Source organism: Neophocaena asiaeorientalis, unplaced genomic scaffold, assembly GCF_003031525.2.
Source record: "Neophocaena asiaeorientalis asiaeorientalis breed wild unplaced genomic scaffold, Neophocaena_asiaeorientalis_V1.1 scaffold443, whole genome shotgun sequence".
Lineage (NCBI taxonomy): Eukaryota > Metazoa > Chordata > Mammalia > Artiodactyla > Phocoenidae > Neophocaena > Neophocaena asiaeorientalis.
The window spans coordinates 562,602-581,580 of record NW_020171808.1 but is presented as its reverse complement, the minus strand read 5'-3'; the positions used below and the strand labels follow the sequence as shown (position 1 = coordinate 581,580).

At 43.6% G+C, this 18,979-nt stretch overlaps 1 protein-coding gene across 6 annotated transcripts in view; it reads right to left on the bottom strand.

Moving 5' to 3' along the window:
* Positions 1 to 18,025, bottom strand: part of MTMR6 (myotubularin related protein 6) — a 48,603-nt gene extending 30,578 nt beyond the window's left edge. For 4 of the 6 annotated variants that reach the window (XM_024752046.1, XM_024752188.1, XM_024751867.1 and 1 more), the window contains exons 1-7: positions 17,895 to 18,025; positions 6,563 to 6,679; positions 4,691 to 4,853; positions 3,154 to 3,311; positions 2,812 to 2,940; positions 1,409 to 1,543; positions 640 to 753 (exon numbers count right to left, since the gene is read on the bottom strand). In XM_024752046.1, coding sequence (XP_024607814.1) covers positions 640 to 753; positions 1,409 to 1,543; positions 2,812 to 2,940; positions 3,154 to 3,311; positions 4,691 to 4,853; positions 6,563 to 6,679; positions 17,895 to 17,918 — 840 coding nt within the window. In that variant the 5' untranslated portion in view covers positions 17,919 to 18,025. The remainder of the gene's footprint in view (positions 1 to 639; positions 754 to 1,408; positions 1,544 to 2,811; positions 2,941 to 3,153; positions 3,312 to 4,690; positions 4,854 to 6,562; positions 6,680 to 17,894) is intronic. The other 2 variants (XM_024751999.1, XM_024752109.1) reach the window with 1 other exon arrangement.
* Positions 18,026 to 18,979: the final 954 nt, after the last annotated feature.

The window sequence follows — 18,979 nt, the reverse complement described above, 5'->3', positions numbered from 1 at the left end:
TCTTACAAACTTGGATGAAACAGAACCTAAGTTGGAAGAAAAAGTTGCTTTTCATGCAGTGGATTGGGGCCCAGATTGGTAAGAAGTATAGTTAAATTGTGTCTACTGACCCACTGGTCATTCAGCACCTGTGATGGCTAAGGCAAGAGTTAGGTGTTTAAATGCTTCCACATTATTACCACTTGAGTTTAACTAGTAAAACGAACCAATCAAAGAAAGATCTGTTTTCTGTGTAGGAGCCAATTATATAAGTAAGAGATATGAGGGCCTGAGAAACAAATCACCCTCAGACCTCATGTTCAGAAAGTCTTACGTTACAATCATCTTTTTATATCTAGTATTACCTAAAAATAGTTCTAAGCAATTAACCCACCCAGATTATACAAGGAAGTAAACTAAAATTTTTCTTACAAGAGGTATCACCAACACCCTTGAATTCTAAGAAAGTCTTTTTTTAAAACAAAAGAATATCAAATTATCAATTTCTAATTTTTAATACTTGTTAATTTATGCAAATTAATCTTATCTTCTGTTTTCTCCATTATCTTTTGTGAAGTTGCATAATGATGAGAATTACTTCTAAAACAACTACCATTCCTTTCAACAAAGCTGCCTAAAATTGTGTTCTATATCGCTCACTCGCTTTTTCCCATCGCTTTCTCTTATTTTCTCATCATTCCAGATTTTTGAAGAAATTCTCACTATAATTCTGCCAATGTCCTTTTGTGTAGCCCACCAGCTCTGCATGCGATGCTATAATAAAAATTAAAAGTAATGTTAGCTATTACCATTGAGGATTTTAATTACTTTAGTTTCAGTATCTTACATGAATTGGTTGTTTAACTGTGTTTACAAAAAGAAAAAGGGATTCTAGCATTTGTTCCAATGATAAAAATTTATCCTGACATTATAGATACCTAACAGAACAACTATCTACTGTTCACTATTTATAATTCCCTAGTTCAATATTTCCTAAGTTAGCTCACTATCTATTTTCCTTATTTTCCTGAATATTCCAAATTACAGTCCATTATTTTAACAGCGTTTTGCCAATTAAAAATTCCACCAAAAAAAGTAATAAGAATTTCTGATTTTCACAACACATACTTTTCAGTATTTCTTCACAATAACATAAGGCTTACATATCATCTAGAGGTCCCAATATAAAATTCAGGTTTCCTAATTTGTATATATATCAGAAGACATAAGAAATCACCACCTGGGTTCTTGGGAAATTGGTATTCTAAGCTGGTATCCTTTAAAGATTGATTTCCTTAGTATCATTAGCCTCGGTTAATTTACAACTAGGATTCAGATATGTTAAATATGGACGAAGTGATCAGTTCCCACTAACTGAATTAGCAGAGACAAGTGAACTGCCAGACCATACTAGACTTAAGACACATACTCTGGGCCTGGTGTCCATGACATACATGTAGCGGTTGGCTGGGTTGGCTTTGCTGATGGCCTGAAGCAAGTGTTCATCCTCCAGGCACCGGGCACTGAATCCTGACAGTGGCTGACTACACCGACAAATGGCAGCCTAGTTTTAAAAAGAGGAAATAGATTATCCAAAGACGTCTAAAACACACCTCAGAGACACGCTTAAAGGAAAAAATCCCACCGTTAAAATCAAATGTGCATGCAATCTATTTAAAAGTCAGGGAACTAAGATCCCGCACGCCTCACAGCACAGCCAAAAAAACAAAAACAAAACGAAAACAGAAAGCAAAACAAAATCAAAAAACAACAAAAAAATCCTATAGCAAAAATAAAGGAGCCGGGAGATGGACTGGAGATAAGGTTGAGGGAATCTTCTAGAATGAGATAAAGAGGAGAGAATTTAGAGGGTATTAACTTCCTAGCATAGAAAGTTTATGCTAGGAAGCCCACTTGTCCACATACACACACAAAAGTACAAAGAAAATTAACACAAGAGAGGAAGCTACCAAAGAAATAGAGGGGCAATTTCCCAAAACTAAGTCCGAAGTTTCCACGTAGCATTTAAAACAACATGCCAAGGCCTGAAATCATTGTGAAATTTCAGGACGCTGGGGGAAAAGAAAATTCTAAAACCTTCTCAAGGAAAAAAATCAGGCCACAAAAGACTGGGAGTCAGAACTGGCATCCATCCCTCAAGTTACCAGCTGTGAGGACAGGAAAATGATTCGCCCTCGCTGAACCACAGCTTCCCCATTTGAAAGGTACAGGGAATAATACCCAGAGACTACCTTATAAAGTTATATGAGGATCCCATGCGTATAAGGCACTAAATATGCAGTACCTCCTGGCCTTCCGTGGAGACCACAAAGGCAAACTGTACTGGGACGGGCAAGCCCGATTACAGAATCTCAGTGAAAAGACTCCTCCACCTATTCATACAGCAAAACTCCTTCTGATCTGAAGAGCTGACTATTAAAATGGGAGCCTCAAACACCCTTGGCTCTCTCCCTTTTCCCAATAGTTGGCTTTTCAGAACTATCTGGTTTCCCCCAAAACAAGCAGGATCAAAAGAGAAGTACAGGAAAGGAAGGAGAATCTATCTGTTCACAAATCCTGTTATTTTCAAGTCACTACTGGAAGGAAGGAAGGAAAGGATGAGAGGGAGGGGAGGAAGACGACAAGTATGAAAGTTTCTGTGTTTCAGATAATTTTGTTTTAAAATTTCAAAAATGTAATCAAGGGAAAAGCCAGCATTCCTCTATCGGCGACACTGCAACAATGACCTCTAAATGTAAAAATGAGTGTTCTTTTGGACACAATCTGAAGAGGGTTACACTCCATCTGTAAAATCAAAAGACAGCTTCCTACCTCCTTATTTTGGTGATAGTAGGAAAGAACTGGGAACCTTCCCTTGCTCCGGAACTTGGAACTACCAACAATGATTGGTTTGCTTGCTATTCGGGGAACATAAAGTTCTCTGGGATAAGTTTCACAAATCTGTAAAAAATCAAATAAAATATAACCATGCTACTCATAGTTCAAAAACCAAGAGGTTAAAAATCACCTTTAAAAACCACGAAAACTTATTAAATGCAAGAACAGTACTTGGCAGTACATAGACAAGTCACTGCTATGACGGTCTCTGACCCTCCCCTCCAGTATGTTTTCTGAGCCCCTCCGACAGGTGACAACGTTTTCTGAGCCCCTTACCTTGTAGTCGCGGTTGGCGTCGGACAGCTGCCAGTTGGAATTCGGCACGCCCATCCTCTTATACTCTTCAGCGAGGTCGACGAGCTGCCAACCTCGCAGCCTTTCTGAATCATTTTGTTTGGGATTATAAGAGAATGCATAGAGATCTTCATATTTTGCTATGGTATACAAAACACATGAATGTCAAGCTGCAATTTATAGGACTTAATACACTACAAATGAAAGAAGTTTTTCAGTTTTAGCCCTCCATTTTAAAAAAATCTTCAGAGAGACAGCTAACACCTGAACATACTTGAACTTAATATTTTCTCAGTTCTTTGATGCAGATGACTATACCTAAAGGCACACATACTGATCTGAGATTCAATTCACACCATCGGCAAAAGCTAGTAAACAGTACAGACTCATACATTAAACACTCTACTGCAATATTTCCTTTTCTTAAAAGTAAAAATTTAAAGATACAAGTAGACCCTTCCCACCCACCACTTTTCCCAAATGAGATGTAAAACGGAAGCCCAGCGCTTTAATGGAAAGCTAGAGGTGGCACACAGAACCTGAGATTGCATACACCCCAACAGGACAGCGTGGACCAAAATCGTCAAAGGCTGCTCAGAGCTCCAGAGAGCACCCGCTTCTGAACAAGGCCAAGCTCCAAAGTCACAGAACCATCCCCGCTGTAAGGGCTGCCCTGGGGACAGTGGGACCGACAGCACAGGCTTCCAGGGTTAGGAGAGCAGAGTGAGTGTGGACCTGCTCCCAGACCACTGCGACCCAGGTGTTCAGCACAAAGGAACATTCAGGAACCGGTGCGCTTTGCCTCCAGAGAGAGCTGTGGAGTCCAGCACGTCGGCGTAGGGGCGTAAGATCTCAGGGGCGTAAGCAGTGATGCAACTCCTCTCTAGGGCCATGTCGCCCTCACTGCCACCTCTGCTAAAGCAGGGGTCACCCTCTCTTCCCTCTGCTCACCCCCTCAGGCTCCACTCCCTCAGATTAAATGTACTAGTCCCACTGCTACCAGAGGAGCCTGACCGTCCTTAACTTCTCGTTCAGGAATCAATTTCCAAGTCATTGCTCTCAGTTGTGGGATACCATTTAAAAAAAAAAAAAAAAGCTGTGCTACTGGTTTTATCAACTTTAAAGACATCCACGTAAATCTATGGTTTTTCAAGTCTGTACTACTATAAACGTTTCGCTCTTTCCTTCTTATTAGCCCTTCTTTCCTTCTTATTAGTAAAAAAAAAAAGCTGTGCTACTGGTTTTATCAACTTTAAAGACATCCACGTAAATCTATGGTTTTTCAAGTCTGTACTACTATAAACGTTTCGCTCTTTCTTTCCTTCTTATTACCCCTTCTTCTTACAATTCAGATCAGAAGTTTCTCATGATTTCTAGGCCAAACTTTTTGGAACGGAGTGCACAAGACCTTGACTTAACAGTACTTAAAGTACAAAATAACAATAATGAGATATTTGAAAAGTATCTTAGATAATCCACCTCATTTGATCAAGTAAGCTTTGGCCCTGAAGAACAGTACCTTGTTTTGACAGCTGTAGCAAAGAGTTGTAAATATCGTGGCAGTCTCTTTCTCTGGGAACAATGAAATGCACAGTCCGGAAGTTCTTGCACTGGATCACGAGAGGGCATCCAGAAGTCGTGAGAGCTAGTTTCTCCACCAAGGCAATATGGTGGTGCAGTATCTACAGCATGAGAAAACGCTTGACCATCATTATAAACAAGCACTAAGTATCTTACTCGCTTCCCAGAGTGTGTAAATGTTAGAAACGCCCTCTTCAAATAAAGTCTCAGAGGTTATACGCTACACACTCAAACTTAAACTTTTAAATGACCAAATGCCCAAGCTGGAAACACACCCTGATACTTCCCCATCGCTGCACATGTTCCACACACCATCAGACCCCGAGAACGGCATCTCCTAAATACCTCTGCTCCATCTCCACTGTCACGGCCCTAGTTGCAATGTTCCCACTGTTTCCCACCTGAATTACTGTAAAGAGCCTCCCGAATGCCCTCTCCACACCTACGCTTGACCCTCTCTAAGCCATTTTCTACAAGGCAGAGGAGTGACCATTAAAAAACAATTAAATAGTTATCATATGATCCAGCAATCCCACTCTTAGGCATATACCCAGAAAAGATGAAACCACTAATTCAAAAAGGTAACGCGCACCCCAGTGTTCACCGCAGCGCTATTTACAATAGCCAGGTCATGGAAGCAACCTAAATGCCCATTGACAGACGAGTGGACAAAGAAGATGTGGTACATATATACAATGGAATATTACCCAGCCATAAAAAGAATGAAGTAATGTCATTTGCAGCAACACGGACGGACCTAGAGATTGCCATACTAAGAGAAAGACAAATATATCACATATCACTTATATGTAGAATCTAAAATATGATACAAATCAACATATCTACAAAACAGAAACAGACTCACAGACATACAGAACAGACCTGTGGTTGCCAAGGGGGAGGGGGAAGGGGAGGGAAGGAGTGGGAGTTTGGGGTTAGCAGATGCAAGCTATTATATACAGGATGGATAAACAACAAGGTCCTACTGCATGGCACAGGGAACTATATTCAATATCCTTTGATAAACCATAATGGAAAAGAATATGAAAAAGAATAGATATGTGGTAACTGAGTCACTTTGCTGTACAGCAGAAATTAATACAACATTGTAAATCAGTAATACTCGAGTCTAGGGAAGTGGGAAATAACATGACTAGATGGCTCTTTTTTAATTGCTTTTCTAAAATTTTATTTATAAAAATAAAATAAAAAGCAATAAAAAAAAAGCCACCTAGGGGTGGGATAGGGAGGGTGGGAGGGAGACGCAAGAGGGGAGAGATATGGGGATATATGTATACATATAACTGATTCACTTTGTTATACAGCAGAAACTAACACACCACTGTAAAGCGATTATACTCCAATAAAGATGTTCAAAAAAATAAAATAAAAGTAAATAAATAAACAATAAAAAAGCCACCTAGTCATGTTATTTCCCGCCTCCCTAGCCTCATTTCAGGTCCCTTGCCACATCCCTAAGTTCTGGTGACAACAGCCTTCTTTTGGCTCTTCCAATGCACCAAGCTCCTTTACACAGCACTGCGGTGCTCCTACCTCTTCACCCAGGAACTTCTAGTGTTATTTCTGGCCTTTGCTTAAAATTCATCACCGAGAAAGAATGCCACTCCACAATGACATCACTGTCTTATTAAAATAGGAGGGTAGGTGTGAACACGTGACTTTGAAAATTTTTTGGTTGAGACAGATAGCCAACGATTACAATTTTTTGTGCATATTCAAAATAAAACATGAGCTAGACCATGTCCGATAATATAATTACAGTAAACAGCACAGCAGAGGTCTTCCTTACCCAGGTTTCTTTCTGATGAGAGTCTATAAACAGCAGATGTGTGGCCGTGAGATACAGGGTTCCTGTTAACGACTTGTTGCTTGTACTGAATCGGTCGAGCAATTTCACTTGCTCAACCTGAAAAAGAGAAAGGTGTTATTTCTCATTTCAAAAGTCGCATAAATTCTTTTCCCGTTATCCCAGCATTTAAATGTACATTTTCAAAATGTTTTCTCCTTCTGTTCAAAAACATAAGTTTATTTAAGATTGAAAGTTAAACTGTACATACCTTGGGGAACATATAAACCACCAACAATATAAGTATTACTAATATTTACAGTGACAAATATAACCAATAGAGAAGAAGTCTGTAAAAAAGGTAACATAAATATGGAAGGGAATGGGCTTCCCTGGTGGCGCAGTGGTTAAGAATCTGCCTGCCGATGCAGGGAACACGGGTTCGAGCTCTGGTCTGGGAAGATCCCATATGCCGCGGAGCAACTAAGCTCGTGCGCTACAACTACTGAGCCTGTGCTCTAGAGCCCTCGAGCCACAACTACTGAGCCCGCACGCCTAGAGCCCGTGCTCTAGCAACAAGAGAAGCCACCGCAATGAGAAGCCCGAGCACCACAACGAAGAGTAGCCCCCGCTCGCCACAACTAGAGAAAAGCCCGCGTGCAGCAACGAAGACCCAACACAGCCAAAAATAAATAAATAAGTAAATGAATTTATTAAAAAAAGAAATATGGAAGGGAACAGCAAGGATATGGTATAAATAAGCATAAACGTTTTTTGTATCCAAGAATCAGTATCTTTTATTTAAAGCTGGCAAGTCAAGAAATAAATAAGGTTATTATCTAGAGTTAGGAAACTAAAATACCAGAAAAAAATCAATCAGGAAACAGTTAATAGGTTGCAACCTACAACTTACTCTGCTCACCTCTGCACCCAGGATACTGTTCTGTGTCCAGCTCTGTGCTTTTACTCACCCAGTCCTCCCTGCCAACAGTCTCTCCTGCTCAGCTAAGTGAGAAGCATTCTTCAGGGCCCACTGATGTCCTGTCTCTTAACAGGAAGGCTTCTCAGTTAATTAATTAATTACTAATGTCAGCTTTGTATTTCTTCCTGGCTCTGGACTCCCTTGCATAGATTATGTTGCATGTTGCTCCCTTGCCCTCTACAGCTGAGGCAGTGAAGTACATAGTACATCTTTCTTGATAGTACATACACACACGAACACACACAGACAGACAGACAGACACACACACACACACACACACGGGTGCCACTGGAGAGAGGGGTTAGAGTTGGCCAAGAATGTGCAGGAGACCACTGTTTTGAAAAGACAGTATTTATTACTATTCATTCTTATGGGGGGGGAGTAAAATAACCATTACCAACTTAAAAACATTAATCCACAGCTATAGCAGCAGGTTGTAGACAGTTCTTTAAATTGTGTGTTTTCAAAACCACATAGCTAACCATTATCTCATTAATTCTATGCCTTTACCTCATATATATTTTCTTTTCTCTTACTAAAACTGAAGAAAAAAATGCCCCATTATGAAATTATGATTTCCAAAATAATCAATAACTACCATTTAAAAGGCTAATCAGGGACTGCCCTAGTGGCACAGTGGTTAAAGAATCCACTCGCCAAGGCAGGGGACAAGGGTTCGAGCCCTGGTCCAGGAAGATCCCACATGCCGCAGAGCAACTGAGCCCGTGCACCACAACTACTGAGCCTGCACTCTACAGCCCGCGAGCCACAACTACTGAGCCCGCGTGCCACAACTACTGAAGCCTGCGCACCTAGAGCCGGTGCTCTGCAACAAGAGAAGCCACCGCAATGAGAAGCCCGCGCACCGCAATGCAGGGTAGCCCCCGCTCACCACAACTAGAGAAAGCCTACACGCAGAAATGAAGGCCCAATGCAGCTAAAAATAATAAATAAATTTAAAAGAAAGAAAATAAATAAATAAAAGGCTAATCAGCTCCTCCTCCAAGATATTCAATGCCATAGTTTTTTTTTACTTATAACAGTACCCATTCAAATAAGTTAAAATTTAAACGTAAAATTAAAATATCTGGTTTTGATACAAAACTTTATCTGCATGGGTACGGCAATGAATTGAGTTTTAACACCTTCCTCTGGAAACTTAGAGACATGATCTAACTTAATGTATTCCAGCTCCAGTCCAATAGCTGATTTGAGACACAAAAACTGTCAGATCGTCACACACTGTCCTTTAAGACAACAGGAAAACGTCCTTCTTATAAACCTGAATGAAGACTGGAAATCAACATCTATTTCATTGCTCAGGACCATTTCTTCCTTAAATAAAAATCTAACTTTATTATACCACATACTTCTCATCAAACCTTAAACACTGTTAAAACAATGGGATCAACTACTGTTGACTCGTTCACTGTATGAGGTTCGGCTGCAAGGAAAGTCCGGCCAACCAACAGCAACCCCAGAAATATACATCTCACCTGTCTTATTTCCTGCAGCAATTAAAACAAAGTGTTAATGGCTCTAGAGAAAAGAAAACTGATGAATATATATGGAAATAAATGTTATAAGGTATCAACTCTACTCAAGCAAACAATCTGTGCCAACATCACTCTGCAGCACTTCGGATACCCCCAGAGAAGAGAAAAAAGTGTACTGACAAGTAGTTTACAAAGGCGGGCCGGCGGGGGGTGGCGGGCTGATTTTATTACCATTGAATTCAACAGTAAGTTTGTTTTTTACAAAGAAGTCCACATGAAGGGTTTAAATCTGTGGATTTTAAAAAGATCATAAATATTTCTTGTTGTCCTCCAATCACAAGGCTTAAATAATAATTTCTCTACAAGGCACAAAACCGTGTACACACGATTCTCTACATGCAAGACAATCACACCCTCTTCATCTGGATCTTGACCCTCTCTTGCCCACCCCCTACTTGCTACTACTACTCTTCAGGGCGCTATTCTCTATAGGCAATCTCAGCCACTGTCACTGTTGTAGTCTGTATGTCAACGACTCCCCAAACCGAATGTCCAGCTCTGATCTCTCCTGAGTTCACACTGTCCGCTGCACACACAACAACAAGAGTTCCTGACGTAGTACTGAGGTCTTAGCATATGCTCAGTACTACAATAAGTGTTTAAATGAACATACGTGACTTTTTTTAATGTCACAACCCCCGTGCGGTAAGTACTATTACTATCCCCATGGAAACTGAGAGGTAGGTTAGGGAAATGTGCTATAGCGTCAGCTGGTGAGTGGAACAGCCCAGTCTTAACCCTACATCATAGGTCTGATTCCCGCCGCTCTATTCTGCTCTACTTGGACATCTTAGGGGGCACGTTAAGCATACTGAGAACGAAACGGATTTCCCCTGACCTCTCACAAATATGTTCCTAGTGCTGTATTTCTGGCCTGAGTTAATGGTACTCCATCCTCATCCAGTCACCCACGCTAGAAACCTCAGATCCATCCTATGACTTCCTGACCCCTAACATTCAGTGAATCACAATGTCTACCAATTTTATGGCCTGAATGTATATATATATATACACACACACACACGCACACATATATATATATATATATATATTTTTTTTTTTGGCTGTGCCGTGCGGCATGAGGAATCTTAGTTCTTAGTTCCCCAACCAGGGATCGAGCCTGCACCCCGAGTGGAAGTGAGGAGTCCTAACCACTGGACCACCAGGGATGTCCCACGGCCTAAATATGTTTAAATTCTGCCCCATCCACCATTTTTCAAGTGTTCCCACATTATAATGGAAGTGTCTGTTCAAGGGTCCATCTCTCCCACCAAGGCTGTAACATGTCCCAGTCCCAGGACTGTCTCTTATTTGTGTCTGAATACCTAATGGCTAGCATAGCACCGGACACAGTAAATGTTTGTGGAACTAGGGTGAACTGCCACAGAGAAATTCCCCACGGGGAGAAACAGAAGGTGCCCGAAATTTACCAGTGGTCTCTCTTGCTGAAGTCATCAAGGCATTTATTAAATAGAGTTCTTTATAACATTATACTGTTCCTCACTTCTCTCTGCCACCTTTTCCCTACAAAGTAGGTGAACGGTAGACACCCATTCAGTAACTTATGGACAAATCTAAAGCAAGTATACACATGACTAACAGAGTGTACAGTTACGGTTCAGTTCCTTTTTTTAAAATAAAAGTGTGGACTCTCAGCCCCCTACCCCACTCCTTATTTCTTCCTCTAGGGCTGTACAATATTCCATGCTTCTTTCTGGCTTGGTGTCTGTCGAGATTGGAAATTCAGGTTGATAATACTCTTCCTAACGCTTTAAGCCTACTTCTTGATTCCTCCTAATTTCTACATCCAAAATTTTCTGAAATTCCCTTGGTTAGAGCTTTAATTTGGGTTAAACATACAAGTTTCAAAGCCTAGCTGTTATTCTGAATCATCTCCGAAACTTTACAAAAGTACAAATCCCACCTCCCACCTCCCACCACAGAATCGTCTCAGGACACGGAGACCAAGAATCTGTATTTTTAAGAAACTCACCAGATTGTCCTTGTGCGCCTGATACTCCTTCTAACGTCAACTCCAAATGAATCCCCCTTGCTCTTCACTCACATTAGGCTCTGTTCCTTCTCTATCTTTGCACTCTCTCCCCAAACATTTAAGGCTCCGGCTTGCCTCATCCTCCCACTTGTTAAAAGAGCTTCCTACAACTTCAGCCATTTAAAATATACCACTGCGTTCCGTGTGCATGCACACCCCCCCCACACATCTTCGAAGAGCCTGGGAAGAAGATGCACATAAATATACAGAAAGAGAGTTTGCTAATTCACCCCGAAATACACTGGCTATCAGCTGGAGGTCAATCTCTCTGGGTTTCATTTTCTTTATCTGTAGAATAAGGACGATAATCTCAACCTCAAGGGCTGCAGAAAGGCTGGATAACAAATGTCAGGTACTTCACCCCAAGTCTGCTTGACAGATAGTAAGCAATAAAGTGCTCAAATAGATGTTTAACAAATTACTCTTGTTAGTAAGCTGATAAGCTAAGTCGAGCCCTGACAGTCCTCTGTATTAAACTACTGCCCAGTGAAGTTCAAACAGAGAAAGGAAGGAAGAGGGACATGGACTTCAAAAGCAAACGCACTATTCTAATGTGCTCTATGCGCAGAAGAATCTGTGCTTTCCTAATGTAAGCGTCAAAAGCAAAGATCAACAAAATGTTCTTGACCAATCCAGAGAAAACACAGAATTCTCAATACGGGAGGAAAAATGTAAAAGGGGAGACATAATATTTTACCTGGTGAAAAAGAAACACCTGTAAAGGTAGAGAAACTGCGGCAGGTAAAAGGACACGAGTGGAGGATTGTAGGCACGGCAGTCTGTGCTCAGATGGGGGTTTTAAGAAGATCTTTCCAATGGCAACATGGAGAGAACGCTGCGTTGGGAAGAGTCTGCTAGTGCAGTGGCCAGGCGAGAGGCTGCTGAAACAACCCAGGGGTGCCTGGGAGAGACGTGACACGGGCCTGGAGGATAAAGAGGAAGCCCACCTGGGGGCAATAACTAACGGATGTGAGAAGTAAAGGAGGAGAAACAGGGGCTTCCTGAGATGTTAGCTTGTCACTGGCGGCCATTCGCTAGGACAGAGGATCAAAGGGAATGTAGGTGTGAGGGAAAGAGAGTCTATCTCAACTATAACAATCTGAGGATTATTCATGACCTTAGTAAATGGAGCATTATACTCAAATCAAGGCCGTATAACAGAAAATCATTACATTTCTCCTTCCATATGGCAACCTCTATATGGATGTGACAGATAATAAATCTGAAATTATTCAAAAACATTTATTTACTACTTAAAGGTCTGGAGAATATAAAAGATGTTCTGAGGAAACACAGATTATTCTGTTCTTGGCTGAAAATCCTAAGATAAATATTAAGAACACAGAAGTCGGATCTTTTCTTTGCTAAAACCATCAGCATACAAATTTCCAACCACAGACTCAGCCAGCTTCTCAACACCAACTGCTGTTTATCTCCCCCCTTCACCGAGGAACTGAAAGTACCTTACAGATGTCGCTACAGATTCTTCCCAGTGTTTTCCTGGAAGTGTTCTCGGTCACACATTTAGGTGGCACGTGTCTCTCTCCCCCCGCCCCCCCTCCCCCCCGCCGTCATCACTAGCCCTGAGGAAATGCCAGCACATCACTTTATGGGCCATTTAGGGGAACTGTGGCCAACTCTGGGCCTGCAATAAAAGGTGGCCTCATGGTGTCTACGGCAAGTTCACATTTCAGCTGACTACAAAGCTGGACATGAAAAGCACAGGGAGTCACACATACACGGAATCACATTCTGAAAATGCAAGACACCCATCTGCCCCTAAGAGGGATAAGCGGGCCTCTGGGACAGAAGGGACCAATGGCCTCCCCCAAAGTTCTGTGACCACCAGCTGTATGTACCCCCTCTACAGCTACAGGCCGAGGCCAGGGAAGCAGGAAACGCCCTGTCAAGGCCTCTCTGGCTCCGCGTGGTCCCTCCTGACAGCCAGGCCTCCACCTGGGACTCCTGTAATCATTATTCCACACTCAGAGCACTCACACCGTGCCAGGAATTAGCTATCAGAAAGAAAGAGCACCAGGAGGGATAGACTAGGAGTTCGGGATTAACACGTACACACTACTATATATAAAACAGATAGGCAACAAGGACCTACTGTACAGCACAGGACACTGCTCAACATTTTATCATAATCCATAAGGGGGAAGGAACTGAAAAAGAATACATATATATATATATATATATCATATACACATACGTGTAACTGAATCACTGTGCTGTACAGCTGAAACTAAACGACGCTGTAAATCAACCATACTCCAATTTAAATAAATAAATGAAAATAATAAAATTTTTAAAAAAGAAAGGGCGTCACGTTGCCTTTGTGAAGTGGAAGGTGAGCATCAAAAGGGCAGAGGCTTTTGACCTTTTTTCTGGCCACGTACTCCCCAGCACCGACGACACAGTCCGGCTGCATAAATCACCAAACGGAACAGACCAGAAACCCAGGGGCACCTTCCAGCCCCGGCCTACTCTGCTCTCCTGCAGCACTGGACGGGCTGCACTCAGGGGTCACCAGCTCTGGAAGGGCGTCCCTAACCACCTCTTTCCAGCTGTCCTCTCCCAGGCCCGGCCCAGCACGCCCCACAGGATTTTACCACCAGCCACCGTGGTACAGATCTGACTCATTACTTTGTCGATTGCTTTGTCTTCCCCAGCTAGAAAATGAGTTTTCAAAGGGCAGGGATTTTTGTGGTTGATTCAGCACCACTTCCTCAGTACCCAGAACAGTGCCTGGCCCTGGGAAAAGGAAGGAGCAAGAGGCGGGAGCAGGGGGGCAGGGGGAAGCAAAGAAGGAAACGATAACGGGCAGGGCTGTGCCCGCCCACCTGAGACTCTCCTCTCCCCTCTGTCCCTAACACTCCTTCCCTGGCCCCTTGATGAGTATCCCCAGCGCTCGGCCTTCACACTCTTCTCCAGTCTCTGCATGCTCTCCCGGCATAAACGCACCCTCAACGGAAGATCTCAGTGATCCCCTAAACGCCCACCACTCCCGAGCCTACATCTCCGGGGTACACCTTCTCCCTGACCCCAGACCCTCGTGATCAGCCACCTGCTAGACACAGGGCTCGTCCATCCCTCCCTTCCCTGCCTGCTCACACCGACCCACCTCCCTCCTCTAATCTCCTGACCTGACGCAGGGGAGTGTGACAGCTAAGAGAACAGCACAGACCTGGATTCAAGTTCCCAGCTCCACCTCTTCCTCGGTGGAGCCAGCTGTTTGAGCCGGGACAGGCTATTTCATTTGATCTCTGCAAAGAGTCACTTTTCCCAGCTGTATAAGGGGATAATACCAGTGGCAGTCAACGTAGCACTCTGCGTCGGGAGTACTCAGGTGCTCCTGAAAACGTGCTGGCTCTTATTTCAAAGACAAAATATCATCGGTCTCCTTGTTCTCGATCCATTCTTAGTTTTGCACACTCTCGCTCTCCATGACACGTAACATATATTTGTACACACACACGTATGACCGATCTCACACTCCAACGACAAAAAGGGGGAGCAAGCCAGGAACAAACTGAGCATTACTGTTGATATAACTCAATTTGAGTCCCAGAGGGCTCAGATTTTCATGGGACAGTCCATGCTTTAACCAGCTCTAGGAAGCAGTCTTTCATACACGGATAGCTGAGGAAAACATCCTTCCATTCCATTCCGTAAAGTTCCACTCACATTACAACAATACCATCGGCATCAACACATGATGTCAGCCAAAGCACCGGAGCCTGGCGGGGAAAGGAGGAAGACACACAGCTCCCATTGTTTCTTGGCAAGACTCTCTCCTATGGCAAAGTTTGAGCTCAAAGTGAGAGGCAGCAGCTACACTGCTGATACATATAGCCTGGAAATGCACTTTCAAAATTGCCAATTCAGGGCTTCCCTGGTGGCGCAGTGGTTGACAGTCCGCCTGCCGATGCAGGGGACACGGGTTCGTGCCCCGGTCCAGGAGGATCCCACATGCCGCGGAGTGGCTGGGCCCGTGAGCCGTGGTCGTAAGGGGGGGGCCCCCGTCCCCAAAAAAAAAAAAAAAAAAAAAAAAAAAAAATTGCCAATTCAGACTTGACATCTTTATTGACGCTGTACAGTTGTAAACCAAATGTGACCAAAACACGATGATACATCTGTTCCTGAATCTTAGAACTATAAAGCCATTTAATTAGTAGTCAACTAAAAGACTTTATCTGATATACCTCTGGTTAGTAAGCAATAATTTTTAAAAGTGACTAAAAACAGTACAAAAAAACAACAGCATATAAATATGATTTACTTATGTCAAGAAGAGGTTTGGGGAAGGAAAAGCTCTTAGAATTATTATTAAGATTCCTGAATTAATATTAATACATTTGAACAAAACAGACTGAAAGCAGAGAGATGATGGAAAAGTCATTATGTAGACTATGGAGTTAGACAAACCTCTACCCCCCATGAGCTAAGTGGGCACTCAAGCCGATTTCCTCATCTGTAAATGGAGATAATGTCCCAACTGGCAGCGTCAAGAAATTAGTGATAATTCTGTATAAATTAACATATTTGTGAACTGTAAACACTGTGAAATCATACTGTAGAGTTGGCTACACTGACATACGGTTGCTCAATAAATGGCAATCATTACTTTTCAAATACAGTGGTCTGAACAACACAGAACGAGTCACTAGTTACACAGCACTACTTACAGTCAATTCTTGATCGTGACTAAACTACACAGAGTTCAAAACAGCTAAATAAACGGAAAGAAATTCGTTTCTAGTTTTCAAATGCAATTACTTTTGCAGCAAATTAACTGTCCAGGTGAAGGCTATGCGTAACAGAAACAAACGTTGGCTATGTTCAAAGCAATCTTTTAAGAATAAGTTATAATTTAGGAAAATATTATAGTCTACACAACAATTCTCAGAATGCATTGTGAGGGCCATGCCTGCCCTGCTCACTGCTGTGTGCCTGTACAGTGTCTGTAAAGTGCCTGACACATAACAGGTACCTAGTAAATATTTAACTGTAGTCTACATACAGCCACTTAAGAGAGCAGGAGTGGTCTAATGCTAGAAAAATAACCCAGAGTAATAAAGGAGCACAGTAGAAAATTAATCTTAATACGAAATTAGTCAGAAATCTTTTAGTCCTTAAAAAACATCATAAAAAGACCTTACTAAACCACCAGCATGGGCCCACTGTGAAAGGGTAAGACTAAATCAGAAAACTAAAGAGAAGTCCATCAACTGGTAGTTACAGAGGAACATCAGGCCAAATGAAAGTCACCAGAAAGAATCGTAAGGGAATAAGGGAGGGCTGCTATGACTATAGAAATAAAAACAAAGATATATACTCATCATAAATTTCAGATGGAAAGACTTAAAATAAGCCAAGGGAGCCTACAGATTTTCTAACATTCTGTTCCCTCTTACCGATCCCGAGGAATGGGATTTGTTCTGATTAAATTCAGCTCACTTTTACTGTTTTCCTATTACATGTTCTGCACTGTAGCAAGCACGATGAAAGGTGCAAAGATGGGGTTTAATTTGGCACAGAAGGAAGTCACGTGCATACAGCTCCTATCTGTGTGCACAGATAGTACAAAGACATCTGGAACCTGGGAACCAGGACCAGACCCTGATCTGATGCCTACTCTAGTCCGCTGCACCTTCTACTAGTTCGGTTATTTACTTAATCACCCTTCTATCTTCAAACTTTAAGCGGCAGCAACTTGAATTCTAGAGTTACTTTACTTTTCTGCTCTTAAAGACACAAAGAGAAACTTTTTTAATGGGGTTACTTTTTAGCATCTTTAATTTTATTAGCTATAGTACGTGCCATGTTAAAAGAAAAGTTTTAATATAAATCCATGTCCATCTTAAAAAAGTTTGTGAAACATGTGAATGACATAGATCTCACGTCTTCCCTGGAACAAATGAAGAAGGCAGATGTCTGCTCTTTCCCTAAATGAGCTATAACTTGAGGATGGGCAGCAACTGACCGATGGTTTCCGCAAAACCCGGAGAGTCAAGGTTCACAGTGGTCCTCGTCCCGATTCTGTTAGGCTCCGCGCGGAGCTTAAAAACATGCTATTCAGTTCTGATCTCGACTTATTTCCTGCCCTCTCAAAGCGGAAGCTGAACTTCAACGTTGTCGGTAAAGTAACTTGGCAATATTTTGAGGTCACTTCCATCCGTGTTCACAGTTGTACCAGAATCATAAGAATATGTTTGTTCTCAGAGTAAATGCACACAAAACTGAAAATCACACACGAAACTGAAGCACGGGATTTAATCAGCTCAGCTGGACAGCATTTCCATCAGCCGTCCTCCGTAACTCGTCTGCCCAGCTGACTTGCCACTAAAGACACCCAAGTGTGAAACGGAGCCGGAAATCCCAAAACCCCAGGGAAGTGAGGTGGAGCCCAGCGCCGGTCCCAGCTCCCCCGACGCCTGCACCGAGCATCCGTGACCCGGGACCGCAGGACCCGAGCAGGGGAGGTGCACCGGCGCCCAGGCGTGTTCCGGGCTACCAGGCCGCAGCAGCCCCGACTCCGCCCGGGAAGCCGCAGCGCTGGGGGTCGGCCGCCGGCCCCACGGAACGGACCCCAGACCCTCCGCACCCAACTCCGGACCAGAACCCCGCCTCACGTCCGCCCAGGCCGCCCCGCGTCCCCGGCCCGTCCGCCGGCCAGCCGCGTCCCGCCGCCCACGCCAGTCAAACCGCCCAGCGGCGAGCGGCCCTCCGTGCGCCCACCTTGGTCGTACGGATGTGCTCCATCCCGAAGACGCGTCCGCCGGCGGCCGCAGCACCTGCGCACCATAGAGCGGATATCCCGGGCCGCGGCGCCCCTGACCCGGCAGGCACCACCTCCAGCCGGCCGCGCCCACCGCGCACGCGCAGCTCGCTCGTCGTCTCCTGGAAACACTTCCGCAAGCCGGGGCCGCTGAGAGGGCGCTGCGCGGTGGGCAGAGCGGCGGCGGCGCTGAGAGAGCGGCTACGGTATCGCCTGGGGCCGCCGTGAGAACCACAGCGCCTCCTGTCGGTGGAGGCCTTCCAATCCCCGAGAGAGCGCGGTCCTCTCCTGGGAAACTGGCCAGCAATTCTCCCCCGTGGACAGGGTCGTGTGGACGTGCTGTGAGAAGAGAATTCGGTGGGTGAGGGCGAGACAGGGTGACACCAAATTTCAGTACTTCGTCTTTGTCTGAGCTGCAGTTCTTCTCACAAGAATCTACTCTAAGGAAATAATCAGATGTATTTATTGTAGCCTTATTTGAATCCATCACAATCTCCAATATTATGGGATTGTTATGTAAAGTGTGGTATGTCCATACACTGTTGATATCAGCATACCTTAAAAATTATGTGAGTAGGGACGTCGCTGGTGGCGCACTGGTTAAGAATCCGCCTGCCAGTGCAGGGGACACGGGTTTGAGCCCTGGTGCGGGAAGATCCCACATGCCGTGGAGCAACTAAGCCTGTGCGCCACAACTACTGAGCCCGCGAGCCACAATTACTGAGCCTGCGTGCCACTACTGCAGCCACGTGCCTAGAGCCTGTGCTCCGCAACAAGAGAAGCCACCACAGTGAGTAGCCCGTGCACCACAACGAAGAGCAACCCCCGCTCACTGCAACTAGAGAAAGCCCGCGCACAGCAACAAAGACCCAACACAGCCAAAAATTAATTAATTAATTATTTTAAAATTATGTGACTAAAAGTAAAAGCTGAATAAACTGAAAAATCAGCAACTTTATTTAGATCTATGAGAGAACTGAAGTCACAGGGCAAACCACTGATCCCCAAATTAGAGAGACAGACAGACAGACAGACAGGCAAGTAC